This window comes from Acomys minous (genome assembly GCF_964271855.1).
Source record: "Acomys minous genome assembly, chromosome: 15".
Classification (NCBI taxonomy): Eukaryota; Metazoa; Chordata; class Mammalia; order Rodentia; family Muridae; genus Acomys; species Acomys minous.
This window is the reverse complement of record NC_140497.1, coordinates 7794870-7817391: the sequence shown is the minus strand read 5'-3', so window position 1 is coordinate 7817391 and position 22522 is coordinate 7794870. Positions and strand designations below refer to the sequence as shown.

General features: G+C 52.8%; 1 protein-coding gene across 1 annotated transcript in view; it reads left to right on the top strand.

The window, feature by feature from the left end:
• GAS6 (growth arrest specific 6) overlaps positions 1-21666 on the top strand; it is a 29919-nt gene extending 8253 nt beyond the window's left edge. The window contains exons 3-15 of the mRNA XM_084760444.1: positions 1025-1049; positions 2994-3056; positions 7633-7755; positions 8331-8453; positions 9555-9677; positions 10485-10606; positions 11622-11740; positions 11942-12131; positions 14823-14987; positions 16294-16462; positions 18534-18706; positions 20220-20448; positions 21163-21666. Of these exons, the coding sequence (XP_084616570.1) occupies positions 1025-1049; positions 2994-3056; positions 7633-7755; positions 8331-8453; positions 9555-9677; positions 10485-10606; positions 11622-11740; positions 11942-12131; positions 14823-14987; positions 16294-16462; positions 18534-18706; positions 20220-20448; positions 21163-21317 (1779 nt within the window). The 3' untranslated portion in view covers positions 21318-21666. The remainder of the gene's footprint in view (positions 1-1024; positions 1050-2993; positions 3057-7632; positions 7756-8330; positions 8454-9554; positions 9678-10484; positions 10607-11621; positions 11741-11941; positions 12132-14822; positions 14988-16293; positions 16463-18533; positions 18707-20219; positions 20449-21162) is intronic.
• Positions 21667-22522: the final 856 nt, after the last annotated feature.

The window sequence follows — 22522 nt, the reverse complement described above, 5'->3', positions numbered from 1 at the left end:
AGGCCGGCCTGATTTACAAAGTGAGTCTAGGACAGCCTAGGACAGACATAGAGAAACCCTGTCTCAAAAAACCAGGAAAAAAAAAAAGAGTCCAGATATTTTTAAGGGACTGCCATTTTAATGTCTTTGAATTTGTAAAGACTGTGAGCCTTTTTTTTTTTTTTAACCTTTTTTTTTTTTATGTTTTAAGTGTGAGATCTTGGGGATGAATGAGAAAGAAAAGGTTGTGACTTAATGTTGATGTGTTTGTGTGTCAAGTTTACCAGGGGTCAATTGTGTTGAATAACTTTACGTCAACCTGACACAAACTAAAGTCATCTGAGAGGAGAGAGCCTCCATTAAAAAAATGCCTCCATAAGATCATGCTGCAGGGGATTTTCTTAATTACTGATTGATGAGAGAGGGCCCAGCCATTGTGGGTGGGGCCATCCCTGCCTGGGCTGCTGGTCGTGGTTCTGTAAGAGAGCAGGCTGAGCAGCCATGAGAAACAGATCAGGCAGCAGCAGCCTCCATGGCCTCTGCATCAGCTCCCGCCTCCAGGTTCCTGCCCTGCTTGAGTTCCTGTCCTGGCTTCAAGGTGAGGAGTTACATAGATGTGTAAGCCAAAGAAATCCTTTCCTCCCCAACTTGCTTTCCCTCATGGTGTTTCGTGGTGCCTGAGACAAGATCTCTGTGTCCTACCTGGAATGTTCCTGTCTTTCTACATGCGTTTTCTCAGGCCACATGCGGCAAGGCACTCGCTAACTAGCTACAGTGACATCAGTTTGCCTCTTCCTGAAGGTGACCAGTCCTGCCCTGCAGTCATCCTGCAGTAGCTGAGTCAGCAGAGGCCTCCTGTCCCTACGCTTCTCCCAGCATCATCCCTTCTGAACAGAGCTGCTAAGCAGCGCTACCTTTGAGGGAGCCGCTGTGCAAGATTCTTGCTTCAGCGTTCCTGTCTCCAGGCTTGATTAACCAGTTATGGTCCTTTTTAAGGGGCCCCAGGCTGTGTCAGCTAACTGTTGCCTTTCTTCTCTTCCCACAGGACTACTTCTATCCCAGATATCAAGGTAAGCTAAAGTTACTACTGGAGCTTTAGTCTCATACAGGCACTGTGTCTGTTTCGTGTTATCCCATTAGCGTGCTGTTCCTGAGAGAAGGAAGCTAGCTGTGAGGTTAGAGCTGTCAGGAGCGCTCAGGCCAGTGTGGTTTTTATTCCATCATATTCCAATGCTCAGTGCTCAGTGCTATTGTTTGCAGATGTCTTCGGTTGATTCCAGGCCCCGCCCACATCTGGAAGACTGGTTAACTGAGTGCTGTCAGGACTCTGTACCTCTGAGGCTATTTAGGACTTTCCCCACCAAAAAATAATTTTGCTTGTATGTGGTGTGTTTTTCCACATCTGCTCTATTATCAGCTAAAACCTAGAACCTTGCAGAAGGCTCTTACATAGCTTGCCGGACAGGAGTGCACACCCCCCCTCAGCCTCTGGAGTGGGCACACAGAGACGTGGAAAATATCAATAAGTTCCTGTTTGTTGTTTGTTTCTCTGGGTAGCCTTGCCTGTCCTGGAACTCACTCTGGAGACCAGGCTGGCCTCAAACTCAAAAATCCACCTGCTTCTGCCTTCTGAGTGCTGGGATTAAAGGCATGCACCACCATCACTCTGCTCCAGTGTGCTCTTACAGGAAAGACAAAAAATAATAGGGTCCTAGTGCTCACTTTGGCCCCACAGATACTAAAAATTAGGGTTCTAGTCTAGAAGATGGTCACTTTGCTTCCTAAGAAGCCCTAAATTTCCCTCTGAGTGCTGTTTGTCTGGTCAACATCCAAAGTAGTCGCTTTTGAGAAGGGCATATTCTTGGTCTTTGGGCTTATTAACCCACATTTGGGTAAGACAGTGGCCTTCCGTTCTAGGGGAGCCAGCTTGTAATCCACGTCTGACAACAGCACAGGGGACCAGTGACTAGCCTGCTGTGACTCTCCAGGTTTAAGAACCAGAATCTTGCCTAGGGAAGGCAAGGGAACAAAGAAAAGACAGACACATAGACAGTCAAGCTGGGACCCACACAGTTCTCTAGGGCAAAAACTACTACCCAGAACTTACTATTTATTAGGTTTAGCATGCGGGGGGGGGGGGGGGGGGGGGGAGGTGCTAGCTCGTCTCAGTAGGAGGTCTCTGTAGGTGTGCAGTCTCAAGCTGTAGGCCTGGGGAAGAGGAAGCCACAGTCGCTTGTCTTTGTAAACACTGATAATAGTTTGTAAACACTCACTTTCTGAGTCCCAAGGAAAACTTTGCCATTCCTCCTGATCCCGGCCCATATGGGTAATGGCTTTACCAGTTTCCCATGGGCCCGTTGGCCTCGCAGTCCTCCGCAGGCAGTGCCCGTGTCACAGCACACACTCACTCGGGACTTCGCTCACTCAGGGCTTTCTCTGATCCCTGCACTAGCCCAAAAAGCCTTGGGCCATCTCTAGTGCCAAAGCCGAGGGGGACAGTTAGCTCCCACACGTGCATCCTCACTGTACTGTACTCGTTTTGACCACACTGTCTTCCCACATGTGGACAACCGACAGTGACAGGTGGCTGAACACCAGCATACACGGCCATCGTGTGTTACATGTGTTCCCGTGCCATGCTCCTGGCTCTCCTGTGTAACACACGTGTCTGCCACGTCTAGTACACTACAGATGAGAAGCCGCCTCAAAAGTGCTTCTGCCTTCAGGCTAAGAGCAATGTTTCCTGCCCGGGCCATCACGATCTTGAAGTTCAGCTTTGGTCATAGTCACACTGCACTGCACTCTGGGTAGTCCGTGCGATGGGAGCCCCAGCACCTCACTGTTCTGGGGTCCACGCTCTGTCACACTCAGTGTCCTTTCCTGCTGACACCACCAGGTAGACCATACACTTCACCAAAGACCCACAGTGTCCCCGCAGAAAGAAATGGCCGTTTGGCTCTGATTTGGACCCCCAAGGATGATGAGTGACTGTGCTGTCTGTCTCTTTCTTTCAGAGTGCATGAGGAAATATGGCAAGCCCGAAGACAAAAACCCAGATTTTGCCACATGCGTTCAGAGTAAGTGTCCCCTCCTGTCTCACTTGAAGCATGTGCTGGGTACTGGGCAGCCGTGGGACGAAGCTGCTGGATGGGTGGGTGGGGGAGGGGAGCTGCCAGGACCGCCCGGTTCTGTTCCTTGCACGCCTAACTTTCTTTTTAAGAAAGTACCTCTTGGTTTTTTGTTTTTAATGAACAATAAATGTACTCGCTAGAAGGGTTTGAATAGTTCATAGGGTGTGATGTGCAGCACCGCTGCCTCACATCAGGCAGGCAGGACCGTCCTTCAGCCCTGTTTGCACCTGGAAGTACAGAAATGGCTTTGGCACACTTGGACCACCCCCTCCTCGTCACCCCACCCCCACCCCGGTTCCCGGGCAAGGGCACTCACATCTCCCATCTGAGGCCTTGGCTCGGCTGAGCCCACGTAGATTGGCCAGCTTTGAGGTTATTTTGATTCTGCCACTACAAGGCTAGAGTGATGTCTTTATGCATCTGTCCGCAGTCCTGGACCCTAAGGCAGGGCCAGTGACAAACCTAATTCAGTTTTCATGCTGAGAAAGCCTGTAACTCTTGATACATGTTATATCAAGGATGGCAATTTCTTTCCTTACACGTTCTAATTTGTTGGTACATGTGAAATTAGTGATCCCGGGCATTAGCCTTTGCTCCCAGGACTCTGTAGAGTTATTCTGTTGCTTTGGTTGGTGGCTAGTACTGCGGCTTCAGAGCCTCTTAAAGACCTTTTGGATTGCAGTGACACCATCTGGATGGGGCTTGATATTCTGCTCCTGCGGTGGTAGGTGGCCTGGGACTGCTCTCCAGGTGCGTGCCCTGAGCTGACTGGAGGATAAACCTCCTGTGTCTGCTGGTGCTGTATATGTTAAATGCATTTGCCAGATGTCTTGCCAGCTCAGGATAGAGACTTTACCCAAGTCCCTGACATGAAGCTACCTCCTGCCTGGCTTTGCTCATCACAGGTCCCATGAGCACGGACCTGAGCTGTCACTGTCTGTGCCCTCATGGTGGCTGTACAAAAGTGCCCTGATGACTCACAATGTCCTTCTTCTGAGCCATGGGAAGATAGGGCCACATGCCGAGCCCCACCTGCCGGCCTTTGTGTCTGGTTCCTTGCCTTGCTGTCCGTGGCATGTCACAGCTTTGGTTCTCTGGTTGCCAGTTTTTGCTAAAAATTAACCCAAAAGTCTTGAAGGCCCCATTCTTGGCATTTTCTAAAGAGCCTAGACCTCGCCATAGACAAGCCTTGGTCCTAACGGGCCTTCTGAGAACCCAACACCTCTCACCTCACGGGGGCTGGTCACCATGCCAGCTGCAGCTAGAATGGCAGGGAGAAGCCATAGCCTGAGCGTGGACTCTGCCCTCTCGGTACCAGGAAGGACGTTGGCTCCCGTTCCTTGCCTTTCTCATAAACCATCCCTGGTTCCCTGGCATGTCCAGTGGGATCCTCTGATAGACATGTTGCCAATAAGGTCGCTCCCCACAGACTACCTCAGGCAGTGGTGCACAAGTCATTCATTAGAATTTCCCAGGGGTCAGGGCTCCTTTCTGGGCCCAGAACAAAGAGTCTAGACTGGACAGAACCGCTACCCAGGTCCTGACTTGCCACCTGGAGAGCCAGTTCACACAACACTCTGCACCGACAGCCACACAAAGGAACCAGGATAAGCCGTTAACTAAGAATAGCAACCGCCTGGGGAATAGCTCTGTAGGCCTTTCCGTGCCTGCACAGCGCTGTCCATGCCTTCACCTTTCTGGAATGTGTCGCTCTCACTGCGGAAAAGTTCTCTGGGCACCTGCCAAGGGTCAAACGCTGGACTTGGTGAATTTTCAACAGGAAAAGAAGTGACATGTAGTGGCTGGCATTCCTCTAGGGACAGAGGGACAAGGGTTCTGGTGTTGTCTCTGTGTTGGGGGGACTCTCTTAAAAATATTACCCCATGGGAAGTTGGCACTGCCTCATCCCCTGGCCTGAGGACAGATTTTGCAATGGGTGGCTGTGGCATTCTTGGCTGAGTTAACCAGCCCTCATGCCAAATTTGCCAGTGTAAACTTCAGAAATAAGTTTAACCCTCCTACCAGACACTTCAGTGAACTGAACACCATATCCTGGCCTCAGTGGGCTCCCCCAAGTCCAAGACCAGGACCTCTGGTCCTGACCGCTCACTTACAGACCACTCTGGTTTTACCTAGCCCCTACATGCTTAAGGAAAAATGACATCGTATAATGATCTTAAAGAAACCACTCTACAGGAATCTCAAAAATACTTGAAGACTCGCAGACGTGCTGTTGGCTGCAGTTTGTGCAAACCCAGCAGACTTTAGATGTAAACGTGGAAAGGCCACTGGGGGTGGGGGTGGGAATCAGATCTCAGAGTCTCCCCGAGAAGCCTAGACTTGCTTCCCAGGCCTGCTGTAGGCTCACTCGGCACCCAGCCCAGCCTGGCCCGGTACAAGCGGAGGTTGCCAGCAATCAGGCTGACCTGAAAATCCTGGATGAGCAAAAAAAAAAAAAAAACGCATCTGGGAAGTCCAGGGGTTGGCTCCTGCCTTCTTATGCCTGGTGCCCTGCCCTGTCCCTGCCAGGCAGCAAGAACCCTCTTCATCTAGAGTTTAGGTATGGGAAGCAAAAGACCACTTGTGGGTAGGGTCCCCAAAACAGAGCAAACACTGATGTGGGGGGGACCTGAAAGATTTTTGGCATCCTGCTAGGATGACCTCCCGGAGACGTTAGCCAGTGTTCCTAACGCCTTTCTGGCTTGGCCTGAAACTGCTCCCTGTAAATCAAGAAGGAACAAATGCTGGCTTCAGACCTACACTGGCAGCGAGTAAGTTAGGGATGCCCAAGAGCTGACAACAAGAATCAAAGTCAGAGATGGGAACTGTCGTCATATTCAAAATGGCTGTTCACCAACTGAAAGCAGAAGAAACAAGTAAGCACCTCTCAGCTGCTTCTCAGAGAGGGACAGCTCGGGCTCCCTGCTTCTCCTCAGCCCTTGGGTCTCAGCTTTTCATGTACTGCAGAGGGCCCACCCAGCCCCGAACATTCTGTGGGATGCCAGGTAGAGTGTAGCATCACCTACCAGTGTGGGTCATGATGTTGAGGAATACCAGTATGGCTATGCTCTAGAGGTGCAGGATGACCCCTGACCCCTGACCTCTGGTGCAGACCCGGGGCTTGGGTGGCCAGATGACACTGACCACATTCTTGAGAACAGGAGGGAAATGGAGTTGGTTACCTTAATCCAATCAGAGTGCTGGGTGTGCTGTGTGGGGTGAGCCCCATTTCACATCCTGTAACAGGCTTTGGCTAAGTAATAGATAGGGACAGACATGAATCGAGGATAAGGAAGCAAGCAGCATCGAGATGTTTAACAGGTAGCAAAATACCTCTGGGTGATTGAATGCCACTCCAAGTAGAAGACCGGTCTGGACACGGATCAGAGTGGAGACTGATCGGAGCTAGGAAGTGGCACCCCTTGAGAGAGTCACAGGAAGCTGACACCCCCATATGCCCCTAGAACCTCTAGAAGAACAGTTCTCTTGTGGGTTATGACCCTTTTGGGTCAAATGACCCTTTCACAGGGGTCTCCCTAAGATCATCGGAAAACCCAGATATTTACATTATGGTTCATAGCAAAAGCAAAGTTAACGGGAAGTAGCAAAGGAAATAATGTTATGGGTTGGGGGTCACCTCAACATGAGGAGCTGTATTAAAGGGTTGTAGCATCAGGAGGGGTGAGAACCGCTGCCCTAGAACTCTCTAGCTCTTGGTAGATAGGAGCCACCCCCACCCACCCGACCCAGGCGGGCCGTAGGTCCTTCAGATGGGGCAGAGCGAAGGGCCCGGGGCTCCTGTGCTCTGGGCCACGCCCACATCTGCTCAACCTCTGGAAGGATTCTTTGAGAACGGGATATAATAATGGCTTTCTGTGACTTCCCAACCTTGGCACTGAAGCACATGCTGGGCTTTCCCCACCCAAGGCATGGCCCTGTCTGTGTCTGGAGGTCTCAGCTCTGTTCCTAAGGAGTCACGGAGGGAACAGCATTGAAAGATCTTTTAACGGCGGCCTAGAAGCTAAAGGCCGAAGCTGTATGGCTCAGTCACCCCTGTGTCATGTTCGGTTGGCCACTACACACCTGACTTGACACCTCCCTGCGGAGATCCTATGTATTTGGCAGTGATGCTGGACTCTGAAAGAGCCTTCCTGCCTATGCAGTGGGCTCCACCAATGCTGTGTCCTGTAGAGAGAAAGTGCCCAAGTCTTCCTAGGGCATCTAGAAGACCCATTTCCTGGCCAGCATGAGCCAGCAGCTCCTTTGCATAGCTCAGTGACAGTAGCCCACTCCCAGTAGACCTGGGTGGTGTTTCTGGTGTTCTGGTCCCAGTGTCTTAAAAGTTTCTCACATTTGTCCCTGTCCCAAGATGGGGACCCTCCATCACAGCTTAGCCTGCTTTGGGTCCCCTGGGAGCTCCACTGGGGCCACTCCAGAGACTTGGACCACCCCCAACTATATGAGGAGGTGTGACTGTCAGAGAAATCCTGAGTGGTTTTTGTTTTTGTATCCTCCAATTCAGATCTACCTGACCAGTGCACCCCCAACCCTTGTGATAAGAAAGGCACTCAACTCTGCCAAGACCTCATGGGCAACTTCTTCTGCCTGTGCAAAGCTGGCTGGGCAGGCCGTCTCTGTGACAAAGGTGAGAGTCCACAGCCTCACCCTTTCTGTCCCACACACTGCCCTGCCCACACCTGGGAGCTCAGCCATACCTATAGTCTGGCTTGGGATAGGGCCCTGGTGGCCAACCTCAGCATCTGCTACTCCGCATGAAATACTCCTGAGTATAGCAGCCCTGGGGCTCACCTGCAGCTGCAGGCTCCCAGAGAGTTGAAGGAAATGCCACCTGGATCTCAGTAGCCCAGCTGATAGGCCGCACCTTGATGTACTCAGGTGCAGGTGTGAGGCGATAGGTAAAACCGCAAACAAGACGACCGGCCCTTCACTCGGGGCAGCCCCGCTGCGTCCACGAGTCATCTGGATAGACCTGGTCAGGGTGCCAGACAAGCCGTGTGTAGGTCTCACAGCTGTCATGCACTGATTGGTGGGTCCATTTTGCCCTTCACCCTGTCCCTTGTACACCTGGAGACCCTTAGAACTGAGTCTATCTGGCTTTCCCTGTGTGTCTTCTGGCCCTCACACGGTCTGCCTTATCTGCCATGAGGCAAGTAGGGATGTGACCAGGCGGGAGCCCCTCACTCTTAGCTTCATCTCCAGATGTCAATGAGTGTGGCCAGAAGAATGGGGGCTGCAGCCAAGTCTGCCACAACAAACCAGGAAGCTTCCAATGTGCCTGCCATGGTGGCTTCTCGCTTGCCTCAGATGGCCGGACCTGCCAAGGTAAGGCCTTTGGCTGTGAAATGATACCTCACTCACCTCCATATCCTGGGGAGGGGATGAGCATCCTTTGGAGATGGTCTAGTCCAGCATCCTGGACAGGACTCCCCACCCAGGTCAGAGGGCAAGGAAAAGGACCAGGGAGATGCTTATCCACACCAGTGTTTCCAGATACCTTCCAGCCCATGGAGCCTGCAGACAGCCTGTGTAGTCACAAGGCCTAGACCTCTGCAAGTGACTGCAGGGAGCTCGGCAAGATGGCAGGCCCCTGTCCCCTAGTGCACCTGCCGTATCTTCCAGACCCTCCCAGTATAGATCTATCCCGCAAGAACACAGAAGCAGATGTGCCCTCCCCACTGTGTGGTCCCATTTCCATTCAGTCTAGAGCAGGGAGCTCTGACTCGGGGGTATAGAGGAACGGCACCCCACTGTGCTCTGGTGACATATGCCCTCCGCTCCATCACGGATGTATCCGGAGTGTCCCTGAGTAGCTGACACGAGGACTGGGCCACAAGAACCTATGTGGATAGTCCAGATGGATGGAGTGGGGACAACTCGGGACCTGAACACAAAGCTCATCAGGCCAATGACTGTTTCCCTCCCCCAAGTTCGGAGAGGGGGGAATAGTTTTTATCTTTATCTACCACAGAGTTCACCTCTGACGGTCCCAAAGAATATCCTTAGAAGGCGTGTGACTGCGTGGGAGTGTTTAGCCTCCGTGTCCTTGTACCTGTGTGAGCTGTATAGGAAATGTGTAGGCCTCCCCTCCTGTGTCCTCCTTATAGCAGGAACAGAGGCCCTTTTGTTGTGGCTCTTGTCCCTGGCCTTGGCCAAGGGCCAGAGCCCCTACACTTTAGTAGCAAGTTGGGGACACCTGCCTTCCCCTAGGGAGCAATGAAGTTGACAGTGTGCCCAGTGTGGGGTGAGCGACATGTGGTCCCTAGGCCCACCATCACTCGACACCCACAGTGAAGGCACCCTGCCTTCCTCCTCCTGTTCTCCCCGCTCCTGTCCCCAGGCCGTTCTTGCCCTTAGTCCCCAGTGGCCCCTGCAGCTGTCCCAGACCGACCTATACAGCCTCGGCCTGGCTGGCTTTGCTTGCAGATGTAAATGAGTGCGCAGACTCAGCCACCTGTGGGGAAGCACGCTGCAGGAACCTGCCAGGCTCCTACTCCTGCCTCTGTGACAAGGGATACACATACAGCTCCCGGAAGAAGGTCTGCCAAGGTACTCATGCCTCAACCATCACCCAGGTTACTTCCTTCCCTCACCCCTATTGGTCATGGCCTGAATGCAGGCTGCATTGCTCCATGGCTGACAAATCATTGGTCCACAGTTCCAGGAAGTCGTTGTACACACGCGAGGGTTGGGAAAATGTCAGGCCCTCCTGGCACTGTCTGTGTCTCTTCATGGAAGAGGGCCCCCTAATGTGAGCCCTCCGTCTCGCCCCTTTCTCCTGCCCCCACTGTGTCCATACATGTGTGCACACACACCGCGTTTGTGTTCCAGCGTGTACCCAAGTTAGCACACACCTGAGTGTTCACCCTTCTCTAGCCTGCAGTAGACAAAATGAAGATGTGTGCCTTGGTAGCCTCGTAGTAAATGGGGTATGACGGGGAGGCCTGGGCTCTCCTCTCTCTTTGGAGCCTCACCATGTCCCGAGGCCAGAGACTTGTCTCTCTCTCTCCAGTCACTCCTTTCTGGAGATGCAAGAGACGTGGAGTGATTGCCCTGGAGAAGGGTTGAGCCTCCAGAGATGGGAGCACAGAGCTAAGGGCTCAGGAGGACCCTGGCTCAACACCATTCCCCACACAGACACTCTTGGCCCCTCCATCTCTGGGCCAGTCAGTCTGAACCCAGCCCTCAGCTAATCTCCAGCTCGTCATCTCTCCTTAGGAAGCAGGGACCTCAGAGACAAGCCTCTGAGAGGACACGCTGAGCAGCGGTGTGTAGAGCGTGTCTCTGGGGAGAGTGAGTGGGGTCGCACGGTGTGTGGAGCCCTTCCATTCTTACCGTGAGTCCCTTGCTCGGCAGATGTGGACGAGTGTGAGCAGGGACGATGTGAGCAGACCTGTGTCAACTCCCCGGGCAGCTATACCTGCCACTGTGACGGGCGTGGGGGGCTGAAGCTATCGCCAGACATGGATACTTGTGAGGTAGGTGAGCACAGTGCCTGTTGGATGGCCTCATGGAGCCCCAGGACTGGACTTTGTGTAGGTCTCTTTGTTACTAATGGGCTATGGGAGGGAAGTTTCTAGAGACTTGGTTCACTGAAAACTCCTACGAGCTCCCAGGACCACACAGCTAGCCAAACCTCTGTTTGGTTGTGTTGATCAAATCTCCATAGCAACTCCCCACTCTCTCAGCCATGTGGCCCTCTGGTGCAGACCCGAGGTGTGATGTCTTCATCACCAGGATATGCAGTACACACACACACACACACACACACACACACACACACACACACACACACACACACACCCCATTCACTCACGGCTCTGTATCAAGCTAAATAAACTACAGGGAAGTTGCTTACTAATGGTATGTTCTGGAAAATAGCAGCAAGAACTCCAGGTGACCAGGTGCCATGATGCCTTTGCAAGTCACAGTCCTAAGAAGCAAGAGAATCATTTTTCTATTATGACCCTGAAGTCCAAATCATCCAGGAATTCTCTTTCATGCATGAGAGAGTAACTTCCTGTCCTAGGCTGAAGGGCTGGGGACCCTTGTGTCCCTCATGGCCCTGGAAGCCAGCTCAACCTGCTTTAACTGTGCTCTCTCTGGTCAGTGGGAAGGCCTACAGCACATAGCCGTTTCCTGAGCCATGGTCTTCAAGGCTTTTGCGTTGGGTTCATTTTGTAACCATATGCTAAAAATGAATTTCTGTTACTCTCTGTGCTCTTCTGTGATGCTGAAAAAATGTCATAATTGAAGATCCAATAGCAAATAGAAACAGATGAGAAAAAAGGTGCTGATGGAAGAATTCAGAACCCTAGTCCTCTGGCTGGGGGCACCTACATGACTTGGGGCACATGGACTCTGGGGATTTCTGGAGGTGGGCTAACCTTGGGATTCTGAAAGGTCAGAGGACCTCCCAGTGTGACCAGGACCTCAAAGTTATTTGAAGGTAGCTACAGGGCATTCCCCCAACACCTTTCTATTTCATGGCAGGACATCTTACCGTGTGTGCCCTTCAGCATGGCCAAGAGCGTGAAGTCACTGTACCTGGGTCGCATGTTCAGTGGGACTCCTGTGATCAGACTGCGCTTCAAGAGGCTTCAGCCCACCAGGTAAGAAGCCAGGCACAGGACAGCAGAACCCAGGTGAGAGGGCTGATCCAGGAGCCCAAAACCACCCAACACCTCTGAGAGAACTAGTTCCCCATGTTCTGAAACACATCACAGGGCCCAAGGCACACCTGAGCCCTGGTTCTAGGCAGCCCTGTACCACCTGCTCTGTGCGCCACTTTGTTTCTTGGGTCTGTTTTACAGGCTGCTGGCCGAGTTTGACTTCCGAACTTTCGACCCTGAAGGAGTCCTCTTCTTCGCTGGAGGCCGTTCAGATAGCACCTGGATTGTCCTGGGCCTAAGGGCTGGGCGGCTTGAGTTGCAGCTGCGGTACAATGGCGTTGGGCGCATCACCAGCAGTGGGCCAGTCATCAACCATGGCATGTGGCAGACGGTAAGTGGAAGGCCAAGGCCATCCCTAGCATTTGGTGCCGGATGTGGCCCATGGTTAGCCCAGAGCCTCTGCCTCATCAGCAGAGTGTGGCCTACTCTGAAAGGGCCTCATGAGAGAGCCGTGTGGCTTTGGCTCAGAAGAGTCTAGAATAACTCCCGAGGATGCCCAAGACATTGTAGATCACCAGAAGAGATACGTTGCCATCTCAGAACCCCCATGAGCCACTAGGACCAGATTCCTCTGCTCATCTGATCACAGGGGGATCTTCTGCCCTCAGCTCTGACACTGCTGTTCCCACTGGAGCTGGGTGATGCACAGTGACCCCCAAACTCAGTAATTACATCCTAACTAAACCCCAGGCAGTCCAAACAGGCTTGAGAATTAATGTTTAGAGGGAAAACAGCTCTGACTAATTTCCCTTAGACATGAAGACAAAATGAAAAGTCCATGGTCCACTTTGTAGGCAGGTACGGACACCTGCCATTTCTCCAGCCACCAAGTGCTGCTTGTTCTTCTTCCTGGCATTGAGGGATCTGAGTCACTGTAACAGGAGGAGGGGGGTTCACAAGGAAAGAAGCCTGAGGAGAGGGTGCCCTCTACACATCCATGGGGACAAGCCTGGACTAGGAGCCAGGCAGGACAGCTGGCTAGGAGCAGTCACTGTGACATGATACTGTCTCAGCGTCAACTCACAGGCACTGAACTCATGGCTCAGTGATAAAGCAGCCCAGGGGGCCAAGTTCTGCCCCTTCAGCGCTTCCTGCCCAGCAATCCACAACACAGTCTCCCCTGACAGAGGCAGCTGGACACCAAGTATGCCTCCACCTCAGCTAAAAGGGATGCTGGTGTTCTGGAAGACAGGGACCACACTGTGTCTAGCGTACGTCCCCACACAGGCTTCAAGGCTCTCCTATGTGGAGTTTCTGAGGAGTTTGCTTGATTGTCCAACAGTACTCCATACCAGACCGTAAATTGTTAGGGGTTAGAAAATTTAAGAATGTGTGTGCTTTTCCAACTACAGCACTTAGCATTGGCGGGGGGGGGGGGGAGCCATGATACAGACAGCTCACTGGCTGAGCTGAGGGTGAGGCCCAGGAGTGTTGAAGATTGGACATTTCAGTGCTCAGGATGAGCAAAGGAAGCCATGCTTCAAGAGGCATTAGGACACGGAGCACCTTGCGAGTGGCAGACAGATTGTATAGGTTGAAGAGACAAGAAGTTGTGTAGGCCATAGAGGTGGGGTGGTTGTGTAGACACACCAATGGGAGATTGAGAGTGAACTGGTGTGCAGGCCTAGGCTGCACTGAGGAAATACTGGGGTTTCGTCTGTAGAAACCTAGAAGCCAGTGAAGGCTGTGGGCAGAAGCAGGGAGCAATGGCTCTTCTCTCCCAATAACTGTCCTGTGCTGGCCTGGTGGACGGCAGGGCCAGGGAGGCAGACAGGCTGTGCTCTGGCCTGGGTATCAGACCAGCTGACACCTCAGTAATGAGCAAGTTAATCAATGATTCTATTGCTGGGTGACAGGCAGCCAGGAGCTGCTTTTTCTGGTCCTGGTCCTGGTCCTTAGAGCCTAGACAGTAGAAGGCCTATTGTGATCTCAAATGAGATCAGCCTGGGGCTTACGGCACTGATAGGGCACACAGCCTCTGTTCAGCCCACGCTGATACTTTCATGCCCAAAGCAGTCATACTTGCTAGGGTCCAACCTAAGAGATCTGAATGTTTAATTGGGAGATTCTAGCTTGGTGACAAGTCTCTATAGAAGCTTGGGGACATGGGGCCTGGGGTGCAGCTATTGGCTCTATGAAGCTTCACTGGGCTGTTACCTGACACTGTGTTTGTGTCACATGTGAGAAGAGTTCAAACATGGAGCTCATGTTAGCCTTCAGTCTGGCTCTGACCCAGCGTTTGGTTGCATTCAGGTTCCACTTTGCAGCCTTAGAAGTTCCTCACAGAGACACACAAGCCTCTGAGGGCAGCACTCTGTGCCAGTCCACGGTGCCCAGGGTCCCAGGCGTGAAGAGCACCTTACTTAGTAGAATGGGCGAGCAGGTCTTCCCTACCTTTACCCAAGACGAGTTGGGCTTGAGCTAACGAGCTGTGTTCGTCTTAGAGCAGACACCATAAACAGCCAGGCTGCAGTTTCCTGTGAGGCTCAGGCCACATCAGACACGGTTCTTTTAAAACAGGTTCATCTCTGGTTCTTTTAAACCAGACTAAGCATCAGTAGGGCCTTCCTATGGCTATCTTCTAGACTAAGTTGTGTGTTGCTTTGGTTTTAGTCCCAAATGTGTCAGAGGGGCTAGCCTTCTTCACTGAATGGATCCTGTCTCCACTTTCAGATCCCTGACCCATGAGCTCAGTAATGTCTCTGAGCAGGGAAGGTATGGGGAGACCCCACACAGGTGAGAGTGACCATGGTCTCTTACAAGGTTTAGCTCCTCCTGGACACAGGTGATGTGGTGTGGTCTTGTGGAGTCAGACTCTTTCTAGACCAGATAACTTGGATGTTCTTTTTCTGAGGTCAGGTGCCCTTGGCCTAGGTGACATGGGCATGGTGTCATAGGTCATGCTCCTAAACACAGGTGGCATGGCGTACCCACCCTGGGGTCTGGTGCCCTAGCTGATACAGCATGGGAGCCTTTCAGAAATGACCATCCACTTGACCGTGCTGCCTGATGGCCCCCTCAGATCTCTGTGGAGGAACTGGAACGCAACCTCGTGATCAAAGTCAACAAAGACGCTGTGATGAAGATTGCGGTAGCTGGGGAGCTGTTCCAGCTGGAGAGAGGCCTGTATCACCTGAATCTCACCGTGGGAGGCATCCCCTTCAAGGAGAATGAGCTCGTCCAGCCCGTAAGTCCATCCCCAGCCCCGGAGGAGAATGCAGCAAGCTCAGGCTTGGCTGAGCCCAAGTCTCGCACTAGTGAGGAGCCTCAGGGTCATCATGCTGGCAGCCACTCATTGCAGTCAATAACTAGCCACTTCTGCTCACGATGCCCATTTAAGTTTTCATCTGACTTAATAATGAAGTATTTTGAAGTAAAGATAAAATGTATCATTTTTTATGAAAAAAAAAATGAACTTTTTAGATGTGTCTCAAGGACATTTTGGGTTGTTAGCCATACCTAGGTTTCCTGTAGGGGAAACTCTAATGGGGGACTTTTTTTGGGGGGTGGGGACTTTTTTTTGAGATGTATTTATTTGCCAGGCATGGTGGTGCAGCACTTTAATCCCAGCACTCAGAGGTGCAGAGGCAGGTGGATCTCTGAATTCCAGGCTAGCCTGGTCTACAAATGGAGTCCAGGACAGCTAAGGCTACACAGAGAAACCCTGTCTCAAAAAAAAAAATTAAACAAACAAACAAATTATGTATACAGTGTCCTGCCTGCATGTATGCATGCACACCAGAAAAGGGCACCAGATCTCATTGTAGATGGTTGTGAGCCAAAATGTAGTTGCTGAGAATTGAACTCAGGAAGAGCAGTCAGTGCTCTTTAACCTCTGAGCCATCTCTCCAGCCCTGGTCATTTTTCAGCATCCTGTTTCTTTCTGTTCTATGCCACAACCTGGCCTTTGCTTCTCATGTATCTTAGAGCCCAGTGGTCAGAACCCTTGTTTTGGGGGTGCAACACCCACTGCAGATGGAGGACCTGCTTGGTAGTTGGTAGTGACTCAGGCATCCTTCAGGACAGCCCCAAGGGGATAACATCAAGCACAGCGTGGCAGATCCTCTGCGACACATGAGGGTGACCTGATTTGATTACATAACAGTGAGTGTACAGTCAGGCTGGGACAGGCATCCCCCTGGGCTGACTTTTCTAGGCCCGAGTAAGGGGGAAGGCACAACCACAACAAAACGCCCCTGACCTGCACAGTCCGGTGGTAGATACCTTGTCCCTCCACCCACAGTGGGGAAGCCGGTAGACAGGGCAGGTGGCTGCCTCCTGCCACACATCCTCACCCTGCATGGATATAGGCGTCCTGAAGTGTTCTAAAGCGAAGAGGGCTATTATGAAAAGACCTCCCTCTGTTTTATTACACTGTAGCTTTACACACACATAAGCCTGAGGCCCTGTCAGCAGGTCCTGTGATGCCTGGCTTGTGACCTCTCAGGCATGTCCTAGCTCGGGAAGTCACAAGGAGTCACCTGTCTTTCCAGATTAACCCTCGCCTGGACGGGTGCATGAGGAGCTGGAACTGGCTGAACGGGGAGGATAGTGCCATCCAGGAAACAGTAAAGGCAAATACGAAGATGCAGTGCTTCTCTGTGACAGAGAGAGGGTCCTTTTTCCCTGGGAACGCATTCGCCTTCTACAGCCTCAACTACAGTAAGTGGGCGGCGGCGCTCTACCAGGGGCTAGCCGTGGTGGGACCTCAGGCAGTTGAAGCATAAGTATCCATCTCAATTCTTCCTACCTCAGTGAGTGCCAGGGGAAGCTGGTTACCCACAGGCTGGGGCAGGGCTCAGCGGGCCAGGCAAGGGCCAGCTCCCAGGCCAATATCTGGACGTCACATAGAGTAAGGTATGGAAGAGGAAGTGATGGAGACATGGGATCCTGGAAGCCGTAGGATAGGCAGGCCTGGGGGGTGTGGTGGGGGGCTGGGGGGGGTGGAACCTGGAAGAACACTTGGTCAGCCTTGGATATGTCTGAATGCATGTGACAATGCTCAGAAGTGCATCGGGCCCTCGCTGGTCAGTGACGTCACGAGGCTTAGCAATCGCGGATGTAGCTTGAAGAGAGGAGTGTGGGTCTTTACCACACTTGGAAGGGGCCCTGCAGCAGGTACTCAGGCTCATACGGAGAGAAAGCAGGAAGAAGCCTGGCAAAAGTGTGTCCTACTGTGCTTCTCAAGGACATGGTAGCGGAGGGAAGACGAATGGGGTCTGCATCTCTGATGAGTGGACATGCCAGTGCTGGAACTTGTATCTGACAGTCCCCTGGGGATGACCAAGGAGGCAGAGGGTAGACCACTCAGGTCTTAGGCTCCCTTAAACAAGAGCCCATAATTTCTTTTTCTTTTCTCCTCCCCCTTGCTGCTCCCCACCCCCTGGTTTTTTCAAGACAATGTTTCTCTGTGTAGTCTTGGCTGTCTTGGACTTGTTTTGTAGAACAGGCTGGCAATACAGCAGTCACTGAGGGTCATTTTGGGCCCCTAAAGTTCTCAGAAAGAATAGCAATACCTGATGAGTCACCATGCAGAGAAACCTAGCCAGGCAGGGCACACTTGACCGCTTCCATCATGACAAAGTACTTTTTTTTTTTAAGATATATTTATTTATTATGTATACAGTGTTCTGCCTGCATGTATGCCTGCAGGCCAGAAGAGGGCATCAGATCACATTATAGATGGTTGTGAGCTACCATGTGGGTGCACGGAATTGAACTCAGGACCTCTGGAGGAGCAATTAGTGTTCTTAACCTCTGAGAAATCTCTCCAGCCCTGGCAAAGTGCTTTCTTTCTGCCATCTGTGTCCACACACTCAAGCTATTGAGAACTAACCCCTGTGGATGTCATCTAGGGCAGGATAGAGTACTTAATTTGAACAATTGTTGGTAGGGAGGGGTGACCAGGGCCAGTTTCAGAGCCCTCGGACACACCATAGGGAGCAGTGAGGCTGGCACAGCTGCTCCCTCTAATGGAGCTCTTTGTGACTTATAGACTTAAATATCAAGGGTTTCTTCCTGCCTCCTAATCAGTGGAGGACTCCCATGTGGTGAGGAAGACAAGCTGTTTACCTTCGAAAAACCAGAACCCACCCCTCCACTTGGGAGCATGGCCTCAGATACAGATGACATGAAGGTGTCACCACCCAGCAGCATCTTAGACAGGAGGCACCTGTGTGCGCTGTGTGGAAGGAAATAAGTCCGTGAGCCTCTGGAACGCTAAGCCCAGACCTCAGACGTCCACGGGGGCTGCCGGAGGGTTGTCTCTCACAGCATCTATTCCCATTCCCACTGGGGTGTGGCCTTGTAATCTGCATGCTGTGGGATCTCCTGGGGCTGACAGAAGGGAGGTTAACACATTGGCTGTAGCTATGGACGGCGCTTTGCGAACTCTGCAGGGGGAGAAGCGTGAACAAGGAGGCGATGGCTCCCCGCATAGGTCTTCGTTACCTGGGGGGGTGGGGGCGGGCATCAACAGGGCCCTTGGGAGTGGGGAGCAACCACACTGAGGCATCCCCAGTGCCCACATGTTGACAGTCTGCATTGAGTGCTGGGAATCTTCTCAGCCCCGTTCCGCAGCTCCTAAGGGACAGCCTGTTGCCTGCTCCCCAGCTGCCTTCTTACCAGGCGGTCCCTTCCCGGAGCACGCAGAGCCGATCCTCGTCGCTCTCCCGGCCTCACTCTCGCCTCTCTGGCGCTTGTACTGCCTTGTAATGCGCTGCTTTCATCGCAGCCCGAACATCGCTGGACGTCGGCACGGAAACCACCTGGGAAGTGGAAGTCGTGGCTCGGATTCGCCCCGCCACTGACACGGGGGTGCTGCTAGCCCTGGTGGGTGACAACCATGTCGTCCTCCTCTCCGTGGCCCTGGTCGACTACCACTCTACAAAGAAGCTCAAGAAGCAGGTAGGAGTGAAAGGAGCCTCGGGGGTCCCGGCGTGGTGGCGCTCGCCTTTAATCCCAGCACTCGGGAGGCAGAGGCAGGCGGATCTCTGTGAGTTCGAGGCCAGCTTGGTCTATAGAGTGAGTCCGGGACAACGAAAGCTAACACAGAGAAACCCTGTCTCAAAAAACCAAAAAAAGGCTTAAAAAAGGAGCCTCAGGGCCAACTTTAACTAGCATGGCCTGGGCTCCGAGCAAGCCTCCTTTGGCCTCTGGAACACCCTGGGAGACTCTCGTTCTTCTTGGAGGCCACCCCTCCCCACCCCCACCCTCCCCACCCCCTGAACCTTTCCCTGACCTGGAGACTCCTATCCACACCAAGTGTCTCTACCCAGGTCTGAGTAACACAGCTAGGCACCCTCTGGCTTTGGGGACATGGCTGCTGCCATGTAGTGACACAGGCACGGCAGCGAGCTACTGCTAGACTACAGAGTGGGGTGTCGCACACAGAGCAGTGAACCATGCAAGAGTCAAGTAGTGTCACTAGCACGCTGGGATTGCCAGTTTCTTTCAGAGTCAGTTCCACTACCGTCGCCATAAGCTCTGACAGGGTAGCAGATGATAATGCTGGGTAAGGCCCTGCATCCAGCTGCCCCTCTGCGGAGCCCTTCATTGCAGACTCTGTCCGGTGGCTCCCCCGGCCAGGTAACCATGTGAGGCCACTGACTCCCCCTATCTTATGATGGAGCAAGAGCTATTGGAAAAGAGAGGAAACCTCCATGTTCCTAAAAGGAGTATGAGTCAGAGAAGAGAGTTTCTGTCTCCAACCATCCAGGCCATAGAGTCCTGCTGGCTACTTAGCTTAGTGACAGGACCATGATGCGTGCCACCAAGGGGCCTAGGCTTCGTGCTGCAGGGCATCCTGCCCCATCCCTGGCATGTGTGATAAACAGCCCAAGGCTCTTGCCAGCAAAGACTATTCACCCCGGGGAGGGCAGGCAGTGTGTACACTCTTCCCTAATGCTGGTACCCCAGGGCTACGGTTGACAACTGTATCCTGCCACATCCATTTTGAGAAGTCAGCTCAGGCTGGGTAGGGATGACTCCAAGCCCTCACAGTTTCCAAGGGAGTTTAAAAGGTTCTTTTTGGCAGGGGGAGGGTGGGGGTTGCCTGCATTGTATATGTACAGTCTACCGGGAGAGAGAGCCCCTGGAACTGGAGTTAGAGATGGTTGTGAGCGCTGTGGATGCTGGGAGAAAACCCGAGTCCTCTGTAAGAGTAGCGAGTCCTCTCAACCACTGAGCAATCTGCTCCTGTCACCTTCCACCTGCTCCCTGCTTTGCATGCAGAGAAACTGAGCCCCAGGGTAGGAGAAGGCACCAGGGTTCCTAGATATCCTCAGAGCCAGGGCCACCATACACCCAAAGAAGTGGCTAGTGTTTGGGGCAGGACAGGACAGCGAGCCTGGGGGTGGGCCAGCCTTGACGGGGGTATGCTGACCCCTGTGTAACCCCTATGCTTCTGTATCCCCGGCAGTTGGTGGTCCTGGCAGTTGAGGATGTTGCCCTGGCATTGATGGAAATCAAGGTTTGTGACAGCCAGGAACACACAGTCACTGTCTCCCTGCGTGACGGTGAGGCCACCCTGGAAGTGGATGGCACCAAGGGCCAGAGCGAAGTGAGCGCTGCCCAGCTGCAGGAGAGACTGGACACACTTGGGACACATCTTCAAGGCTCTGTGCTCACCTTTGTTGGAGGCCTGCCAGGTAAGAGCTCCCTGATCTAGTCACCATGGTGGGCATCCCGAGAGCCAGGCTAGCTGACTAGCTTCGCGCATGGGCTGTGAGACAGGGGTCTCGTTACAGCAACTATAAATGCAGCTGGACTTAGCCAATGGCTTCTATGCTACAGTTGGAGGGAGGGGTCTGACCAGTTCAATTCTCCTTCCTCTGAGCCGGCATTGCTCTGAGTCACCCATTGAGAAGTGATGTCGGGGAGGATTAGCAGAGTCGGGTGGGGCACCTGAATACTGCCAGGCATCTACCTCCTTTGTAGCTGACACAGTGACTGCCAGCCCTTCTTCCCTCTACCAGGGGAAGCTAGCAGTAACAGCCAATGGCATCCTGCTTGCTTACACAGGCCCACAGGCGGGATTGGTGCAGGGGGTAGTACTGATGTGCAGGGCTGTCCTTTTAGCAAACATCCCTGACAGAAACAATCTATTCAGTTTTAACTGATATGAATCCAGGGAGATAGGCAGAGGCCATGAAGCATGGGAAGATGCTCCTTGGTAGGCCATGTGCATGCATCCCTGGGGGTTAAGGATGCCTTATGCCTGGTATCCCCATGGGATGGTAACAGACAGGGGGAAGGAACACATATCCCTGCATAGAATTCCGGCAGGGATGGCCCTAAATGGTAGAATGGTGCACCCTGGGTTGAGATCTGTCAGCTCAGTGCTCAACTGTCCCACTGCTCAGACGTACCGGTGACTTCTGCACCCGTCACGGCATTCTACCGAGGATGCATGACCCTGGAAGTCAACCGGCAGGTCCTGGACCTGGACGAGGCCTCCTACAAGCACAGTGACATCACCTCCCACTCCTGCCCACCTGTGGAGCAAGCCACCCCCTAAACCAAGCTGCTCTAGCACTTGTGCTGGAGAGGACTGTGCCCCTAAAGACGAAGAGGACGCAGAGTGACAGACGCCCAGCACTGGCTCCTCCCGTGCGGGTCCTGCAACACTGGAGTGGGTTTTTCTTGAGATCTTCCTTTGCCTTGTAACATATCTGTACATAATGGGACTGGTACCGGGGTCAGCGGCTGATCATAGAGCCGCGTGGCCTGGTGGGAGCTGGCTGGAGGGGCTGGCAGCTTGCGGCAGAGTGGATGTGAAGAAAATAATTCTCTATTATTTTTATTACCACATGCTTCTTTCTGATTCTAAAATATGGAAAATAAAATATTTACAGAAACCTTTTTAACCCTGTGTTGATCACTGTCTGTGCCGGAGGTTTCTCAGTTCTGAGGTGCTTTCCGGGTAATGAGGGTGCGTTGGGCCATAGACCCACAGTTTGATGAGCCTTTCCTGAGGACCCCTGTGCCCCAGGCCAGGCAGCTGTGGACTGCCCTAGGACCCTCTCCTCACATGGCAAGGGCTGAAGCCAGGGTTCACATTCAAACTGCAGAGCCTTGCTTTACCCTGCAAATGGAGACCGTCCTGCCTGGCTCTACCACCAGCCCCACACATAGAGAGCCCTTCTTAAAACTACACCCTGGCAACCACATAGGGGTGGCGCCTTTACAGAGTCCCCCCCATCTCTCCCCATACCGGCCATTTGTCTCTTGGCTGTCTCTGTCCCACCTAAAAGAAAAAAGTCTAGTCTTCTGCTTCGAGCCTATGAGCAGAGCTGAGGGCCCCGTACCTTCCCCGGGCTGCAGGAGACATGGTTGCAGGAGCTTGCTGAGTGTCTTCAAGCTGCAGTTTTCCTCATAAGGAAAAAAGCTAGGGAGCCACGGCTTTTACCCCTAGCATCCTGTAAGCTCTGGCCTTGCCAGGACAGGAACAGCACTGTTCAACACAGCTCCAGGAAGTACAGTCCAGCCCAGAACCTCAAGGATCCCTCACTGGCCCCGTTTGTCCTCAGGCAGCCTCAGAAGCCTACAGCCTTTCTAGGGGTCAGCTCTGTCTTCAGCTGGTGAGGCAGCGTCCCCTAGACCTTCAGTGGTTTTCCCCTGTGTTGGAGGCAACTGTGGAATGTTCTCACAGATGTCCCCCAACCAATCCCAGTTCTCTCCAGGTCATGAGGCCAAGAAGAGAGGAGGGCAAATGCTGGTTTT